A 19,995-nucleotide genomic window follows, 5' to 3' on the forward strand; every position below is an offset into this window, starting at 1 on the left:
CCAGGCGTAGCTGAGATCCTGGTTCCGTTTATCTAGCCATAGCATCCCGAACATACTTCTTGGTGTAATTTCTCCTGTTCTCAGTGCCTCAATTCTGTAACACAAGAAAATTAAAAAAAAAAACAAAAACAACAACTCTCCCAGAAGAAGTAGCAGAATTATGTTAAAAATCTGTCCAGATGGTTGGTTCCTTCCTAGTTCTCAATCCCTGTTGGAAGGCCACTGACACCACCAGCAGCCTACACTAAAGCTGACTTTCTCTTTAAGATTGTTTGATTGAGAGTTCCGAGAAGGTGAAGTATTTTTCTGGAATCTAAAACATGGATTGGAGATTAGGTGGGGTGATGTCACAAAAGAGATTTTCAACAGTGTCAGCAGGCTGTAGTTATGATTAAGTAAGTGGCTAACTGGCACCACTTGAAACAGCCACTCACCCTGGATAAGCAGGTGGAGAAGATCGGTTACAGGTAGGACCAAACCCATCAAAAGGAAAGCCATCACAATAAAGAGGTTTCATTCTAGATTTTAGAATCCCAGGTATTGGCTCACTTAGGTCAAGAAAAATTTGAAATAACAGAAATAAGAAAAAAACCAGTTGGTTAACCCATTGGCACCACTACAATTGGTTTTGACGTCTATTTTAAAATATAAGACTAAGGGCATAAGTCAGAACAAGCCCTCTTTGATCTCTTTAGTCACTATTTCCAGGGCCAAAGAAGGCCTTGTAGCACTGGCCCAAGCTGACAGCAAAAAGCCAGGTCCGGAGGGACAGGAAGCCCATCACCTGTGACACGGGACACTTGAGCAGTCTTTGGCATCACTGGAGATGGTTAACATGGCTAATCAGATGTTAATCGAATGCACAGGAAAAGGAAATAAATTCCGCTTCTGAAAGGCAGCTGGAAAGGGCTTGGACTGCTCAGGCTCAGATTTACATTCCAAAGCAGTTCTGCAGCCAAACACACTCCCTGCCTGAGCCGGAGGAAAGCCCCTCTCCTCTTCTCAGCTTTACTGGAAAACACAGCTCCCAGGAGGGAGGGAGGGTTAGGAACCCACAGCCTCCTTGGCGACGCCCTGTAGTCCCTCAGGAAATAGAGGCGAGACAAAGGACGCCGGCTCCTGGGGCGTCCCTACATTCGAAGACAATCCCTCTTCCCATGTGTCACCTCCTCTAAAGGACAAGGAACACACCTCAAGATACCTGGGGTGAGGGAGGGGGTAGGAAGTAGTTGTAGTTACTCGATTCATTCAGTGGTTAAATATTTATTTTGTGGGTACCAGACACCGACCTAAGCGGTTTACATCCTTAATTCTCACAATAATCCTGAGATTTCTGTTATTAACCCCGTATTTCCTTCTCTACAAAGGGGAGCAAGAGCCGCAGAGAAGAGCAGTAACTTGACCAGTAAACGGCGGTGTCAGAGCACGGGTCTCTCATCCCCAGGCTGTGACCCCAGGGCGGCCGGTTCCGCGGGGACGACAACCGCACCCGGGTCCTCCGGCCCCGCGCTAGCCCCGCCGTTCTCCCGCGGGCACCACGCGGCAGCTGCCGCCCGCCCACACCCCCCGCGGCCCCGAGCGCCGCCTCCTCGCCGCTCCCCGCGGGGCACGTGGCAGGTGCGCGGGCGTCCCCGTGTCCCCGCCCCCGCGCCCCACGCCGGGTGCCCGGCGCCCCGCAGCGGTCGGGCAGGTCGCGCAGCCTCTGCAGGGCCCGGGAAGCGCCCGGCCGAAGAGGAGGAGCCTGGGGCACCGAGCGGGTGGAGTCGGGAGCCCGAGAGCGGTGGAGGCGGATTTCCTGGGCCCGGCTCGGTGGGGCTACTATGGCGTTTGGGAAGAGTCACCGGGATCCCTATGCGACCTCCGTGGGCCACCTCATAGGTAAAGAGCGGGAGAGGGAGACGCCAGGGCAGGCTTTGGGGACCCGGGGCCCCCTTCCCGCTTGACTCCATTCTCGGCCTCGTCCAAGTTTGAGGAAATCCTTCCCCTCCCCCTGCAACTTTCCCAGGGCCCCCGAATCCCACCCACCCAATCTCTGGCCCCTTTGGGTCATTTCTTTATGGCTGACACCCCCTGGAACCCCTCCGTAAAATCTGCCTTCCTTTTTGGTGCTTCCTGGGGACGTGGGACCGAACAGGTGAAGCACGCACGGGATTCAGGTGTGGAGTGTTCCGGCCTGTGCTAGGAGAAAGGGTCAACTTCTGAGCCAGGGGAAAGTTGTCCGTCAAGTTCGCTGCTCCCTGGAGTGTGGCTGTGTCTGTTTTACCTGGGAGGGAAAGACGGGTTCAGGGAGGTTGCGTGATGTGACTTCACTGTGAGCGGCAGGTCCCTTTAAACCAGTTCTCTCTTGGCGTCGAGCCCTTAACAACCTGAGTTACTTTTTCTGGGTAAACAAAGAGAATGAAAATGCCCAGTCCTGGAGCGAAGGAAGCGGGGAGAAGGGGAGCAGTCAGGGGTCACAAGAAGCCTCTGGAGGGACCACGCATGTATTTGCCTGTGTCCTTTCTTCTGTGGCTCTGAATAACGTAGTGGGAAGCAGAAACCAGAGACTGGACTGTTTTTACCAGCAGGGAGCTCCCTTCCTTCTCCTCCAATCCTCCCTTGGGAACCGGGTGTGGCACAGTGCCTGTGGGTGCCAAGCAAAGCGTGATAATGTCAGGAACTTAGTGGGGTGATGAAATCCTAAGAACTGAGAACTTGGCGGTTACAGTAGGGAGACTCAGGTCTGGACAGTTTTGCCTGCAGTTCAGCTAACAGGGAACATACCACTCAACCTGAACCTTGTAAGGTTCCCCCATCTTTGGAAGATGGGGAGAGTGACTATCACTGAGGGGCAAAATGCTTTCTAAACTGTGGCCGGCTGTATTCCTATGGATATTAAAATGAATTTTGAGCAGAAATAGATTTAGGCTGCTACTTCATAGGCTGATGAATTATCTAATACTGTAAATATTTGCTCACTGTCAGTTATATGCCTGGACCTGGATGAAGCAGGTCTCAGTGAGATGAGACGTGGTCTCAACCCTAAGGGAATGTGCAATCTTGTAGGGAAGACAGACACAGTTATGAAGTAACTACAGTATGGTACCTTTCCAATGCAAGAAAACTTCAAAACACTCGAAACTTCAGAAAAGGGAGAAATTTTGTCATGGCTTTTGAAGGATGAATAGGAGTTTTCTAGGAAGATGGGAAGGTGGGAGGAAGTGCGAGGAATGGAGAACAGGGAATCTGGCAGAAGGAACAAGGTGTGTCTAAACAACACAAAGTTAGATTTGTCTTTGGAATGCCAAATTCAAATAGATATTTTCCTAGATCGGAAGCAGGCTAAGCTTTGGGGTTCTTCCAGCCAAACCCTATTCTTCCCTCTTCATTATCCTTTTTAACTTTCTCTCCATTCCCTGCTAGACCTGATGTTTCCGTGCTGAGGATCTTCTCCTTTGATGAAGGGAATATATTAAATTCATTTAGGTTATGTTCTATTACTCTTGCCAAGTGGCATTTTGTGTTCTTAAGGAGAATGTGTGGAGAGGGGAAAATATCTGATTGTTTGGGTTTCAGAAGCATATAAGTCTGCCTGGGATAGCTTTGGTTAGTTCAGGTGCTAGGAGTGACCTTGCTCTAATACTCAAGGACACAGACAATTTCAGTTCTGATCTCTTTCTTTTTCAACATGCCCCCCTCCCCACCATGACTTTAAAAAAAAAAAAAAAAGTTAAATAATTTGAATTAGAATGCTAGTTCTACCTTGTATTGGCTGTGTAGCCTTGGGTAATTTCCTTAACTTTTCTGAACTTCTGTTTCACCATCTATCACAGTGGGTTAAATGAAGTTGCGTAAGATAAAATACTTTGCACTATGCACTTGACTTTGTAGGTAGCTGCTCGATAAGGGCTTGTCTTCAGAAAGGCCAGCAGATGGACATTTAGCCAACCGGTCCTGGCCCTACCCCCGGGTGTTGTGTCTGCAGCTTTTATTAATAGGTCATTCATTACTGCAGTAATGGTAGCACTCTGAACTTGAGTTCTGATTGATTCCCGAATTACTGGGAATTGCTCAGGAAAAAAAAAACAAAAACAAAACAACAACAAAAAAAACCCACACAAACCCTCTTTGCCTTTTGGTAATATAAACTTAATGGTACCTGTTAGTGAACCCGAGGCAGATTATTTCAGGAAGACCAGACATTTTTCATTCTGTTGTAGCTCAGACTCAACACAAGAGCTTTTTCTTTGCAGAAAAGGCTACATTTGCTGGAGTTCAGACTGAAGATTGGGGCCAGTTTATGCACATCTGTGACATTATTAACACTGCCCACGATGGGTGAGTACAGTGTGTGGTGCACGCATTTGTCTCTGATAAGAAACATCAGAACACAGCACTTTTTCTCTTATGCTTTTTGGTTTCCTTGTTGAGTGTTTTCATCCCCCCCCCCCCCCAGGGCATCACTATCTTTTGAAGACCTGTCTGGTGAAAACATAAAGACAGCTGTTTATTTCAGCATGTGGAATATCTGAGAATCCATTATAATTTTTCTCTTTGCCTTTTCTTTAATAGTTATAAATTTTGTCTTTGTGAAGCTCCAATTCCTTTTTCTTTAAAGAAAGCAGAATTGTTAACTTCTTTAGAAATTCCCCCTACTCTGATTGCCAGTATTTTATGCTACTGTAACTGAAAAATACTATCCAGAAGCTAGTGAACTCCTGGTGGTGACCTTTCCTGGGCAGTTGTCATTATTAACCAGGAAATAATCTAGCAGTCTTTTTTTTTCCCTCATTATAAGACAATTTTTTCTTAATGTTCACTCACCCACCTTCATGTTGTGTTCTTAAATGATGTGCTATCTTTTGTTACACTTCTTAAACTTCAAGGAATTAAAGATTTTTAAAAAATCATTAAGGCCAACTATTTGTGATTTTAGTCGAATTACAAGTTGTTGTAAGGGATACAATTCTGTTAATTTTCCTGAGCACATTCAAGTGATAACTGATAGCAAAAAGGTTTGGTCTAGTTTATGCTGATTGTTGATGAAGAAAGCATTCCATTTAATTATTGACTATATTAACTGAGTGTATTAAGGTTAGTTCTTTAAGGAGGTTATGTTGTTTTCCCTATAATGTTGTTTACCATATTTGGTTCCTCCGAAACTTTTCTTCATGGATAATACTAATTTCTTCGTTGATAATACAAAAACAGAATCTCAAAATAAAACTTTTCCTTTCAAAAAAGTATATTTATTCTCAACTTTTCTAAGAGTTTAATACTAGATTCTATATGCAATTCTTTAGAAATGTAGATAATATCTATATATTTATAATAGTAGTAATTCTATGTAAGCATGTATAATTGTCACATAATAGAAATTCTACCCATATAAACACAGACAAAATTGGAAGGTAATATGTAAAAAGGATTTATATTCTTTCTTCAGTTTTATTGAGATATAATTAGCATGTAAAGTGTATAACATAATAGTTTGACCTACATGTATTATAAAATGATTACCACAATAAGTAAACATCTGTCACCTCATATAGTTACAAAAATTTTTTTTTTCCTTGTGGTGAGAACTTTTAGTGTCTACTCCTAGGACCTTTCAAATATACCATACAGCAGTGTTAACTATGGTCATCATATTATACCTTATATCTGCAGGAGTTATTGATCTTTTAACTGGAAGTTTGTACCTTTCTACCACCTCAAAGTAAATTTTGATCCTCTACTTTTACAGAATCCTTTGTTTTATAATGTAAAATGGTAGTTGACCTAATTAGTCATAATTCCTCCCATATCACCTACCTTGGGGGGTGCTCAGGATATAGTCTTAATCGAAAATGGTAACCTTCATTGTTTTGGGAATTAAATTTCCTATAAACCAGTTTTGTGCATTGATAGAAGGATAGGGATATGAGTGCATTTCACATGTAGTGCTTTCTAGGTAATACTATTATGTAAATATTCTGTTTGATTCTCTCAAGGTGGTAGGTATTATCTGCCTAGATGTAGGAGGAAACACATGTGAGAAGTTAAGTACTCTGCTCAAGCAGAATCAGGGCCTTGGTTTTCTCCTTAGCTACTCCTCTTTCCACAATGCACATTACTTTTCAGAGAGTGCTTATTTTCAACAATGCCTAATTGGTGATTTCACTGTATTTATTGCTGTAGGCCAAAAGATGCCATAAAAGCTTTGAAGAAAAGGATTTCCAAAAATTATAATCATAAAGAAATCCAACTCACCTTGTCAGTAAGTACTTTTAATGTTATAATCAAGACTCTAGGATTTCCCAAGCCATAGACACATTTTTAGTTTTAGGTTAAAAAAATACATATATCGCAAAAAGCTATTTAGAGTATGAATTAAAACTGAGAATTACAGAATTGAGAGAGTTTTGCTGATTGTCACAGCATTTAATTTCGTGGAAAGAGCGTGTTCCTAGAAAATCAGCCTTTCCTGGTCAGGAGATGGGAACTGGTAATTCAAAACCTATAGTTACTGAGCCAGTCAAGAAGTCTGTGTATGTGTTACCCATGAGGAGAACTGAAGTCTTGAAAAATGCTTCCCTGTTAGCTTTTTACCTCACTTGAACAGCTTCGTGGAATTCTGAGGTACTGGGAGCTCATTAAGTTTCAACCAGTCTCTCCTGCAGAGTATAATTCAGAGACCATTCTTTGTTGACTTAAACAGTGCTGTACACCTTATTGTTTATGACTTGGGTGTGGGCACTTAATGGATACATTCCCGTTTTTCCCCTCATCCTCGGCCATATGACCTCTTCAGTCACTTCGGTGAGTTGCCATTTTTACTATGGTATGTTTTGCCAACCCTGCCTGCCGCCTGAGAGTGAGCTGTATGGCTTTCTCATTGCTCCCGCATGCCTTTGTTTACCTCAGCCAGGTCCCAAGCCACAAGGTTAGGGCCCCAACTAGCCAGGATCACCCTCCCTCCCCTTAGGGGCTCTGGGTGTGTGTTTCAAGAGGACTGAGGTGGTGCTGAGGTGCGCACAGCTCTAGTGTTTGAGTTTCAGGGGGGAGGAACATTCACATCTTGCTGGGAGAGTAACAGAATGAGAAGAAATGAAATAATTTAAACGGTCTTGATGCTAACTCTGAAGAAACCCTTCAAGTTAGGATGTGAACATAGTTTTAGAGACCTTTTCCTTTTGTTTTTTTGTTTCTTTTTTTTTTTTTTTAATTTTTATTTATTTATTTGACAGAGAGAGATCACAGTAGACAGAGAGGCAGGCAGAGAGAGAGCGAGAGAGGGAAGCAGGCTCCCTGCTGAGCAGACAGCCCCATGCGGGACTCGATCCCAGGACCCCGAGATCATGACCTGAGCCGAAGGCAGCAGCTTAACCCACTGAGCCACCCAGGCGCCCCTTTTGTTTCTTTTTTAATTACCTCTCCCTTGTCCTTTACTCATAGCAGCTACCTCAGGGAGGTCCCAGAATGGAAGAACTTGAGAGATGAGTAAGCGCTAAAGTAGAACTACCGGAACTGTGGGTGGATAATGGGGGAAAGCCTTTGGTAACTAATGGCTGCTCTTGCCAACCCTTTGGAGTCATTCTGTTCTTAACTCATAGATGAAGAAACTGAGACTCCATGAGGTTGCGGGGTTTTCTTTTTCTCCATTATTTAAGAGGCATAAGCAAGATATCAACTCAGTCCTCCGACTCTAAATCCCAGGCCCTTATGTCATACCACTTTGCTTCTCAGAATGGATCATCCTCCTCTGAAGAATGCTGCTGTGTTTCATCGGTATCTTCAACTCCTTAGTACCTGGTGCAAGACCTGGTACATCCGTGTATCAGGGACTGAGCTGATTGTCCTTCAGCCCCCGTCCCACTCTCCTGATACCAGGAAGACTCCAGGGCTAATGGAATACACTATAGAACTGGGGTAGAAAGTGATGTAGCTGTGCCCTAAAATGGAGGGGATCTGGGCAATCTCAAGGTTGCTGAAGGTTTGGAGTATTAACTGAAGAGATAAAGGCAGAAGATGAATTTATACTACCCATGTGTTAGCCTGTGGTATTTTACCTTCTTACAATTGTTTATTCTGTATACTGGGTGTGTCTTTCTTGTGGTACCCAGGCTTCTTAGCATTTCTGTGCTTGCTTCTAATCCTATCTCCCTGTCTTTCTCCATCCTGGTTCCTTCTTCTGATACTTAGCTGGGACCCTTCCCTGAGGAAAGCAGGGTTATTTTAGATTGTTGTCTCTCTTGGCCCTCCATTTCTCTTTGGGTTCCCATTCTTTCTTCCCTCCAGGTAGTCTGATCTCTGAAGCTGTACTAGTGACCCTTTCCCATTACCTGTCCCACCTCAGTTAACTGTATGTCTTCCACATTGTATTTTACACACCAGAACATGAGAAAAAGTGAATCTAAAACCTGTGTGAAAATAAGGGGGAGAGTCATGGGTTGGGGATCGGATTAGCTCCTCAGTTTTAGGGTCAGAGTTCATTAAGGTACCTACTTCTTGGGTTTTCTTTAAATAGCCCTTTGACTCTTGATGGCCTCCTGCATATCTGCCCCTTGCCTCACCTCTGACTACTCACTGCATGGCAGAGGGGTTTATGGCATCAGAATGGACTTTTAATATTAACTTAAGCCAGACTTAATTATGAGGGAAGTTGGTCACAGAAAGAATCATCTAATGTCTGTCAAAGCAATTAAATGGTTACCAGTCAATTCTTTAAAATTAAATCCCCAAATATGACATTTTATTACTCTGAAGTGATGAGATCCTGTCCAAGTCAGTTATAAATGTTCTTTGAATTATATGTCATTTGGTTTCTCCATGGACTTGTTAGCTTTGATTAGGTCTCTTACGGGACTGGACTACACTGTGATTTCCTACCATCAGTTGGTAAAGTTTTGTCAAGAAGCCAGTAGTTTTATTTTTTAAAAAGCAGTTTGTTACCAAGCTTCGTAAGTCTTAGCTGGAAGCTAACCCTTTGAATGAGGCAATTGTGATAAGTCTCAGCAAGACACTAGTATTGTCAAGTGGGAAGCTGTTGAACAGGTTCCGGAAATCAATTAATTAATGGGCCTTTATGGAACAGCACTGAGGTGGTGAGCTGTGGGGGCTTCAGAATATGTGTAAAGTGTGTCCATTCCTCCATGAGTGAGAGAGCTCATCCTCTAGTGTGGCCATACCTTGGTGGGGTCTTCCACTCTGGATGGCCCCAAAGCCTTGTTTATTGCGCTTGGTTCAGAAATTTATTATAAGAACTGAAACTACCAAGTAGCTCTTTTTCCAGTCTTTCTAAGAAGAATACATGTATCAGCTAATCAACAGATTCTCTCCTGATAGGAAATTATCTGGAAACGGATGATCAAAATAGTTACCATTAGGGGCGCCTGGGTGGCTCAGTGGGTAAAACCTCTGCCTTCTGCTCAGGTCATGATCCCAGGGTCCTGGGATCAAGCCCCGCATCGGGAATCTCTGCTCAGCGGGGAGCCTGCTTCCTCCTCTCTCTCTCTCTGCCTGCCTCTCTGCCTACTTGTGATCTCTGTCAAGTAAATAAATAAAATCTTAAAAAAAAAAAAAGTTACCATTAAGTCCTGATGGATGTCTGGCTCTTCATATATATTATATTTCATTTAGGCCTTAAAAGAAGTCTCTAGAGGGAGATATCATGGCCCATTTTGCAGATAAGAATACCAAGGTTTAGAACAATAAGCAACCTCTGAGTGAGGAGATTAGTGAGGCCTAAAGTCTTACTCTCTTTTTTTTAAAATTTTTTATCATTTTATTAACATATAATGTATTATTAGCCCCAGGGGTACAGGTCTGTGAATTGCCAGGTTTACACACTTCACAGCACTCACCAAAACACATACATTCCCCAGTGTACATAACCCAGCCACCCTCTCCCTAGCCCCCTCCCCCTAGCAACCGTCAGTTTGTTTTGTGAGATTAGGAGTCTCTTATGGTTTGTCTCCCTCCCGATCCCATCCGGTTTCATTTTTTCCTTTCCAAACCCCCAGACCCCCTACGTTGCCTCTCAACTTCCTCATATCAGGGAGATCATATGATAATTGCCTTTCTTTGACTGTAAAGTCTTACTCTCTTTAGTCTATCATGGTCCCTTGGTTTCTGGGTTCCCTATCCCACCTGAGATTGTGGTGTCTTGGTTGTCCTATTTCCAAAGATAGGTTATCTGAACACCTAAATCTACCAAAGCCCAATTTTAAAATGTGTAAAAGCAACGTATTAATTTTTCCAATTTGCCACAATAGATTTTAGTGCTTATCTCTGTGGGTTGTGGGGTGAAAGAGGACCAGTGACATAATGAAAGAGGTGAGCTAGAAGTAATGAGTCCTGAAATTCTAGATTCCAGTGGGAAAAGACAAAAGGCCGTGATTTGTGATCTCCAGATGTTAACTTCCTCAGCATTTCATGTTGACTCTCTGATTTTATGCATGTAACCTCCTGGGAATGATACCTATTACCATAAAATCTCAGTGATCCAAAGATAAAAATCGGTTTGTGAAATATTTGGCAAGAAACTCCCCATTCGTTTTACCATTAGGGAAAGTGAGACTTGGGGGCTCTCTGATGAGGCTGCCTGATGGAGTGGATGAAGTATTTCTGTAAATTCCCGTTGAACTAGGGATTATTTTCCTCTCTGCATTTCAGCTAATAACTCATCACAATGCATCCAGCAAAAAGTCATTTGTTATTCAACTTTTCAACTTAACTTTGTCTAAACAACTTGCCTTCAAAGATTCCATCTCAATAGGTTTCAGGTTTTGTTTTTATTTTCCTTCACTTTAAAAATTTTCTGTATTTCAGGGGTGCCCAGTGGTGCAGTCAGTTGAGCATCCCTCTCTCGGTTTCAGCTCAGGTCGTAATCACAAGGTCTTGAGATAGAGCCCAGCATAGGGCTCTACACTTAGAGTGCAGAGTCTCTTGCGAATCCCTCTTCCTTTGCCCCTTCCCCCTACTTGTGCACGAGCTCATGCACGTACTCTCTGTCTCTCTCACTCAAATAATCTTTAAACTGGTAAGAACAAGTACTACACTTGTTAAAAATCAATAAATATTTTCTGTGTTTCAGATAACTAGCCCCATGTGTCCCATTTCTGTATTTTCTGATTGCCTTCTTAGCCACATTGCCCTTAAAACTACAGCTCTCATACATTTTGTATTGCCATTCTAGGGACACAGCACAGAGCAGGGTGGAGAGTCCATTTTCAGGGAGGCTTTTCTGCAGAGATGATTATGCCTATCCTGGTTGCATTATGGTTTCCGTGACCTCTCTAACTGGAGAGGGGGCAGCACAGGAGATAGATTTAACTCTGTTTTTTAGATCACTTGTAGAAATCCACATTCTGCATGCATTTCTTCAATGCCAGCTCATTTCTTCTTAGCCTGACTTCTGCTCATGTTGCTTGATTGAAAAGGTCCCCTCAACCCCACTAGTGGGACTCATGACCCCAATAATCGACCTAGCTGAGTTTTTTTTTTCTCCCTGCACATCCTTAGCTGTTTTGACACACAGTTCTTGTAGAAACTACCCTCTTTTGACTTTCCCAATGTTATGTTGTCTATATTTTATGCTTTAGTTTCCACTGGTTGCTCTCTGGTTGCCTTCATGGAGTTTTCTTCTGGCCTGTGTGGTAGGTGAGCCCTAGTGTGCCAGCCATTCTTCCCTGCTGTTCCCATGCAGCCTTGGTTTCTCATGTTAGGCTCCCTCCCTCCTAAGCTGGAGCTGTTCATAGATAGCTCTATTAAACATCTCTACCTGAATGTCCCACCATCTGTTTTGCCTTCATCATCTTGGGCTGCTATAATAAAAACACCACCTACTACCTGGTGTAAACGAGACATTTACTTCTCACAGTTCTGGAGGCTATGAAGTCTGAGGTCAAGGTGCCAGCAAATCCCGTGTCTGGTGACAGCCCGCTTTCTGGTTTGTAGATGTCCATTTTGTCATTGCATCATCACACAGCCAGGAGAGCTCATCTCTCCTCTTTATTTGGGCACTAATCTCATGCCTCAGGTCTACATGCTCCCAATCGAATTATTTCTCAAAAGACTCAGTTCCAAATACGCTCACATTAGGGATTAGGAATGTCAACGTACGAATTTGGGAGGGATACAGACACTTAATCTGAAGTACTCTGAAACTCAAGATATCTAAAATTCACTTCATTGGGGTACCTGGGTAGCTCAGTAGGTTAAGTGTCTGAATCTTGATTGTAGCTCAAGTCATGATCTCAGAGTCATGAAATCTGAGCCCTGAGCTGAGCATGGAGCCTGCTTAAGATTCTCTCTCTGCCTCTCCCTGTGCTCCTGCCCTGCGCCACTCGCATGCTCGCGCCCTCTCCCAAAAGAAAAAAAAATAATAATAAATAATAAAATTCATCTCATCATTTTTACCCCAGACCAAGCCTGCAACCCAATCCACTTCCAAATTTTCATCCAAGGTCCCATCGGTGTCCTGCAGAATAAAAGTGGCTTAACAGTCAGCCGTCCTTTTTCCGATACATGAGTCTGCCTTTCATGAGTCTCTTCTGTCTTTACTTTCCTCGTACCCATACCACCCTGGTTTAGGCCTTTCTGCCTTGGTCCTAGGAGGTCTAGGAATAGTGGGTCCCTATTGGATTCTCCGTCCTTCCAGGTCCCCTTCGTAGAGTGCTGCTTGAAAACCTTCCCAGAGTATTACTTTGCACTTATAAACCTTTCTCTCAAGTTCAGAATGAGGTATAATGGTGACAAACTTAACAAGAACCCTTCACTGGCTTCTTAGTGCAGTGGCCAAACTCTTCCCATTCACTGCCACACATTTCTCTAAAGTCTGTATAATGTCCCTCCACACTTTATCCGTGCTGCATAAAGACACTTCGCAGTGTCTCTAGTCTGCCTCCATGAAGAAGCCCCTGCAAACCAGAGTACTCATTGTCCTCCTGATAGCTTAAATGCTTTCATGCATTCATTGATTCATTCATTTAGATACCACTTACCTGCCCAGAATATAGCTCTGCACGCCTTTGTACTTAACTTTTTTTTTTGTTAAAGATTTTATTTATTTATTTGACAGAGAGATCACAAGCAGGCAGAGAGGCAGGCAGAGAGAGAGGAGGAAGTAGGCTCCCTGCTGAGCAGAGAGCCCGATGCGGGGCCCGATCCCAGGACTCCGAGATCACGACCTGAGCCGAAGGCAGCGGCTCAACCCACTGAGCCACCCAGGCGCCCCATGTACTTAACTATTTTTTAAAAACCCAGCTTAGGACCAGCTTTCTCCAAAAGTCTTAAGACCACCTGGCCCTAAATTATCCCTTGGTTAATTGTCTACCTGTAAAGGTCTATAATGAGGGTGACTGGGTAATTTATCATCCAGACCAGGACATGTTAGACAGTGGAAGGAGTATCATCATTAATAAAGCCACCACAATAGGAATGTACCAGAACTTCTCTGGAAAAACAAGGACACTGTCACCTAGCCTATAGCCCATGTGTCTTTACCACTTCCCATTTAGTCCTTGGCACTTACTACCTTGTGTTGTTGTTCATGCTCTAATGAAGGTGTCCTGACTCCCCAAGAAGTCTGTCCTCAAAGCTCTTCCTTCATGCCTTATATATTTCCTCACATTCCCAGAACCTAATGCTTTGCCGTCAATTTTAGTGGACACTAAATCCTGTTTAGTTGTAATGCTGGTAGAAATCATTACTTAGCCATTTTTTATCTTCTATTTAGGAGGTGGTTTTGCCAGAGATATAATTAAATTTTAATTTTTCTGTCTAATTTAGCTTATTGACATGTGCATGCAGAACTGTGGTCCAAGTTTCCAATCTCTGATTGTGAAGAAGGAATTCATTAAAGATAGTCTCGTTAAGCTGCTCAACCCCAGATACAACTTGCCATTAGACATTCAGAATAGAATCTTGAATTTCATTAAGGTAAGTCTATTGTATGCCTTATGGGTTGGTAAGATTAGAGCCTCTAAGATTAGAGCCCTAATTATGTACCTCCCAATCGGTTTGGTGATCCTCTACAAACCTAGGACCAAGCCAGGGAGCATTTTACTCCTTCATTTTCTGAGTCCTGATAATTTCTTGGTATGGCATGGTGCCCTTTTTCTGAGGAATTTGTAGTTATCTCCCTACTTTCTCTCAGTTTTTATCTTGTTCATGTCAGGTAAGAGAGTATTGTGTACATTTATTAGACATACATGGAAACTGTGTTCTAGAGTACACAACGGACTGCTTTTCAATTTATTTGGCAAAGGAACTACTGACGCTATTTTAGAATCTGTCTATTAATTCTGGATTCAGTACAGCGAAGAAAACAATAAGTACCTATTCCGGGCTTTCTTTAAAATTCTAAGGCATGGGAATTTGATGATTTAAAATATATTGTTTTTCTAGTCTCTGAAAATGTACATTTTTGTCCATGGCGTTCAAAACCAGCTTTCTCTTTCTGAGTAAGATGCATAATTGTCAGTTTCTCATTTTCTGTCACCAGCTTAAAAATTCTGTTTTATTTTGCTGGAACCATCTCTTGAATTCAGACTTGGTCGCAAGGTTTCCCAGGAGGTGTGGATGTCAGTGAAGTGAAAGAAGTTTACCTTGACCTTCTCAAGAAAGGTGTTCAGTTTCCTCCCTCAGAGGCAGAGGCTGAAACAGCGAGACAAGAGGTAGGACACCTTTCTTGGGCTCATACAGAATCAGATAGTATATGCTGTGAGTCTTCTCTCTTTGAAAGGGACAATCCTACCTCCGTCCATTCTAGGCAAAAAGGTGAATTTATGAGAAGGCCATTGCCATATCTTCTAAAATAACCAAGCCACAAGAAGGTTGGTGTTAGCTGGATCTCTGAAACAACAGAGGACCAACCACTCAAATGTCTTACGACTTGTCTCTCATTGCAGACCAGCTTTCTCCACATAGTAGATAACATAGGTCTTAAATTGTCATGTAAGAGCTTTAGCTTTTTCAGATTCCAAGCTCAAAAATCTTGGAAAAGGGACCAACCTAGGTTGGTTTCCTATTTCTGAACAGATTAACTGAGGTCATATAAGAACATGGTGGCTCCAGGTGGAAATCATTTGTAAAGAGGCGAGGAGGGGGCAATTTTCAAAGGAAAGAACTCATGCTAGACAGGCAGGGATCTCTACCATGGGGAGTCATGTATTAAATAATAATTTTTGCGAATAAGGTTCTGAACTTGTAATACGTTGAGTACTGATTGTCATTCATTAACTCTGTAATTTATTTCCATAATGTGAAAACAGTGATTCTTCCCTTGTGTAGATCAATGAGTCCTGCCTTGATGGAAAAGCAGTTCAGGTGTGTACCAGAAGTCTGATCTTTGTGGAGGTCTTGTCCAGAAGGCTCACACTTCTACTTGTGCTGTCTGTTCCCTGGCCACTAGCCACCTGCCCCAATTTCGTAACTTCCATGAGTCTGTTCACCATGCCCCTTTTAGTCTTTCTTTCAAGGCGAAATATAGTAGTGGTGTAGGACCTTGTTATGTGATTTGGGGTAATTGAACTCATTTTTACAAGACTTCTAGGTGACTTCTGTGGACCTAATGTCAAAACCTTGGCCTGAGCCCTGTGCTTCGGGTTCTCTGCTCCATGTTGTCAATGAGGCATTGACTTTGAGAAGCACTCATTAGGGGAGAAGGAGGTGTCTTTCCAGTTGTGGCCTAAAAAGACTTAACATGAATTGACTTAGCATTTCTTTTTAAAAACCCAAAGAGAGGGCAGCAATAATCTCACATGGCAGTTTATTTATAGATCTTTGTTTGAAGCTAAGAGCACTTTATTAAATTATAATTTAGTTACTAATTATAATAGCCACCTTTTATTGAACACTTACCTATTATGGGCACATTAATAGCACTCTTCTCAAAAAATTCTGGGCACTTTGCACACTTGACAATTTTGACTCTGGGCTGACACCCTCTACCCAAGACCTTGGGTTGAGAGAAGTGATTGAGCCATCTGAATGGAAAAACTGGGCTTGGGGTGGCTGTGTTCATTTCAGTAGTAATATTTCCATTTTTCACATTGATAGGCCACTCAGATCTCCTCAAACCCATCAACGTCTGTTCCTACGGCACCAGCTCTTTCTTCTGTAATTGTTCCCAAGAGCTCTACTCTCACCCTGGTCCCAGAACAGGTAACAATAGTGACAATTATATATATTGACGACCCTTTCTAACTTACCAGCACCCCATATACAGTTTATTTCTTCTTCTTTTTATTTATTTATTGATTTATTTAAGAGAGAGCACAAGTGAGTGTGCGTGCAGGGGGAAAGGCAGAGGAAGAGGGACAGGGAGAATCCCAAGCAGACTCCCATGCTGAGCGCAGAGCCCAGTCTCACAACCCTGAGATCATGACCTGAGCCTAAACCAGGAGCTGGATGCTTAACCAGCTGAGCCACCCAACTGCCCCTACAGTTTGTTTATTCTTCTTAACAACGTTAGGAGGTAGGGGCACATTATTACCTTCACTTTATAGAGGAGAAGATTGAAGCTTAGTATGACTTAATCATCGTTCAGTTCAAAGTCGAAGGAATCCTTTGGATTCTGTCTGATTCTAAAGCCCAAGCTCTTAGCCATTGTGCTTGGCTAGTGGCCTTGTCTCTGTGGAGACTGGGCTGTGGAATGGATCTTGTGTCAACCAGCTGATTCCTGTTGCTGTCCCTAGGACTGTATCTCATTTCAGGGAGCTCAGTAAGTGGTAGCCTTATTACTGGCATTAATTGGGCCAGCTGACTTACATTTACTTTTTTTTGTTTATAACTGTTTATCAGAGGTCCAGCTAATCAGTTATTACTGATGCTTATTTATGTTCTGCTCTGAAGGAACTGCCATTTAAGACTTCTATAAAAATTCATGTGATTCCTCTTAGAATTTAATGCAAGAAGAAAAAAAGTGTTTTGATTTTTTTTTTAAATTTTTTTCCCCCTTTTCTAACACCACGGGAAGTAGAAAATGCTCATATTTTTTTCCCCATGGGTTTTGCCACTGATATTTGCCATTTTGTCCAGGTTCCTACTATAGTCACCTTTTCCCTTCTCTATATTGATTCTAATCTTTTTTCCCCTTCGCTTTTAACTTTCTTAGCGCATGAATCTAGAAATTTGTTATGTAAGGTCTCAAATCCTTTTAGAAGGTAACAAATTGTATGTTTATTAAACAATTAGATACTTACATAAATTTGAAATATTAAATTCGTAAAAGCCTTCTCTCTACTAGAAAATATCTCCTTGGTAGCAGAAAACAAGGTAACCATTCTTCATGTCACACTTGTGATTGTGTTGCTCCCCACAGATTGGAAAGTTGCACAGTGAATTGGATATGGTGAAAATGAATGTGAGAGTGATGTCCGCTATATTGATGGAGAATGTTCCTGGGTCTGAAAACCGTGAAGACATAGAGCTTCTACAGGTGTAGTATGATTTCAAGAACAGTCACACAGTCTTTTTAGGTGTCTTCTATCTCAAGGCTCTAAGAATAACTTTAATATTGTCTAATTAATCTTCGGTGATTTCTAAACAAGGAGATGTGAGGAGGTCTCCATCACAAACGTAATTGTTACTTAGGCATGGTTCTTAATCTCTCACAATAAATGATTTAACAATGTTAAGTCATTTATATTCTTGGTCATGTACAATCTCTGTTAGTCACTGTTTTAAATATGTACAAGTTGTCTTTATATCCATCCACTCAACAAACATAATGAGTAACAACAATGGTGCTAGGATATAGAAGTAAGGGGGCTATTCTAGTCCCCAAGGAACTTATGTCTAGTGAGCAAGATTGTTTTGTCAACAGCCAGTTTAAATTAAGTATTGTAGATGCTGAAATAGAAATTTGTTTATCATGCATTGGGATCAGGGGGTGGGGGTACAAAGAGAATGCTGAAGGATTTTGGAGAGGATTAGATGAAGACAGTACTCACGCTGTGGAAGAAGACATGAACAGTGCATTTGTACCTGTATGTGCATGTGAGGAAAACCACTGGTAGTTCATTACTGCTGAAACCATGGCCCTCCTAGACATTTCCCTGTGTCTGTATATCCCTCTAATAATTCTAATTCCCAATTTAAAATTTTTTTCTTTCTTTTTTCTTAAAGATTTTTTATTTATTTATTTGACAGAGAGAGAGAGAGACAGCAAGAGAGGGAACACAAGCAGGAGGAGTGGGAGAGGGAGAGGCAGGCCTCCCGCAGAGCAGGGAGCTGGATCCCAGGACTCTGGGATTATGACCTGAGCTGAAGGCAGATGTTTAGTGACTGAGCCACCCAGGCAACCCCCACCTCCAATTTTAAATTTCAGCACACACTTTAACACATTAACTTTGAGGGGGGAAAATCAGTTTCTAAGTCTTTTTCTCCAGACCAAGTTACAGAATTTTATCTTATTTTTACATTTCTCTGACTCCCCACTCCCCACTGCTCATGCTGCTGTTACCCTTCCTTTAACTCCTAAGACTATTAACAGGTAACATTGTTCTTGATCATTGCTTACTTGAGAAGTAAATGGTAAAAATTTCCTCTTTCAACATTACTACTTGAATATTCCTGCTATGTCATTGAATCACTACCAGTGGTAAAATTTGAGCATTTGCATGTCCAAAAGTGTCTTTTTGCTGCCATATCTAGTGCTAATAAGTTTGGCTAGACACAAAATTCTCAGGACAAAATTCTTCAGTCCTTCCAAATACTGCTCCACTGTTCTCTTACACCCAATGGTGCTGATGAGAAGTATGAGTTATTCTGATTCTATAAAAAGTATTTTATAAAAAAGTTTTTTTTTCTTGTTGCATTTATGAGTTCTGTTTACCTTAATATTTCTGAAATTTCACTATACGTCTAGGGCTATCTGTTTATGTATGTGCCTGTGTGTGTTCCCTTTATTTATCCTGCTTAGAACATGGGTAAGTGTTCTAAAAATTCTAAAAATAGGCCTTTTTACCCTATTCCTACCTGGGTATTTTTATTCCGGGAAATTCTAGCTTTCCAAGTATTTCTTTTCTACCATGTGGTCTCTTCATATGCAACTTTTCTTAGATGACAAAGCTTCCAGTTGTATTTTTCTTCTCTCTCAACATTTTTTTAATACTTCTTCTCTTCATTATTTTGTGTTGTGGTTCTAGGCAATTTTCTCCATTTCCTGCATTTCTCTGAAATTTTCACATCAGTTTGTCTCTTCAGCCCTTCCAATGAACATTTTATTTCAAAAACTATGTTTTCTCAGGGCACTGGAGTAGATCAGTCAGGTAAGCATCCAACTCTTGATTTTGGCTCAGGTCATGATCTTGAGGTCGTGAGATCCAGCCCTGCATGGGGCTTCTCGCTCCGAGGGAAGTCTGCTTGAGATTCTCTCCCTCTGCCCCTCCTCCCCCTCTTTTTCTCTCTCTTTCAAATAAGTAACACTTTTAAAACATTGTTTTCTTAAAGTTTGGATTTTTGTAACTTTTTTTCATGGATATGCTCTCTCCTTCTGTCTTTCTAAGGATAGTAATTTTAAGTTGCTTTTTCCATTTGCTGTATGGATTCTCACTCCTTGATTGCAAATTCTTCATCACTTCTTTCAGTTATGTTCCTCAGGTGTGTGCTGGATTGCTGATAGTGAGCTCATTTTGGGGTGCAATTCCCTGGCATCAGCCTGCATTCTGTGTGACACAGCTCACCTGTGCCCGTGGGGAGGACACTCGCAACGGCCTGTGCTTGGTACCATTTTCAGAGTGTGCGGGATTGGCAGGGGATCATGCTGGATGGGATACGTTGGTAGCTGGTCTTCTGAGTTATATACTTCCTATCTTTCGTTCATGCTACCAGTGACTGGAAGTAATACCCCATGTCTCTGCCCCAAGCATGACTCCCATCTGGCAAGAGATACTCCTATCTCAGCTCTCTGGTCTCAGATGGGGAGAGAGGCATGGGCCTGCTTGTCCCGCCTGGTTGTTTCATAGCTGTCCCTCAGCTGTCTCTTAGCTGCCCCTTGTGCCATTTTGTTCTAGTCTCTGTAGTCTC

General features: G+C 42.3%; 1 protein-coding gene across 2 annotated transcripts in view; it reads left to right on the plus strand.

Moving 5' to 3' along the window:
• Positions 1 to 397: 397 nt before the first annotated feature.
• Positions 398 to 19,995, plus strand: part of TOM1L1 (target of myb1 like 1 membrane trafficking protein) — a 59,696-nt gene continuing 40,098 nt past the window's right edge. Inside the window, exons 1-7 of one of the 2 annotated variants that reach the window (XM_047706532.1) lie at positions 398 to 467; positions 4,233 to 4,317; positions 6,160 to 6,238; positions 13,753 to 13,902; positions 14,514 to 14,639; positions 16,024 to 16,128; positions 17,288 to 17,404. In XM_047706532.1, the coding sequence (XP_047562488.1) occupies positions 4,280 to 4,317; positions 6,160 to 6,238; positions 13,753 to 13,902; positions 14,514 to 14,639; positions 16,024 to 16,128; positions 17,288 to 17,404 (615 nt within the window). In that variant the 5' untranslated portion in view covers positions 398 to 467; positions 4,233 to 4,279. Of the gene's footprint in view, positions 468 to 1,631; positions 1,879 to 4,232; positions 4,318 to 6,159; positions 6,239 to 13,752; positions 13,903 to 14,513; positions 14,640 to 16,023; positions 16,129 to 17,287; positions 17,405 to 19,995 lie in introns of those variants that run through there. The other variant, XM_047706531.1, reaches the window with a different exon arrangement.

Source organism: Lutra lutra, chromosome 16 (genome assembly GCF_902655055.1).
Source record: "Lutra lutra chromosome 16, mLutLut1.2, whole genome shotgun sequence".
Taxonomy (NCBI): Eukaryota; Metazoa; Chordata; class Mammalia; order Carnivora; family Mustelidae; genus Lutra; species Lutra lutra.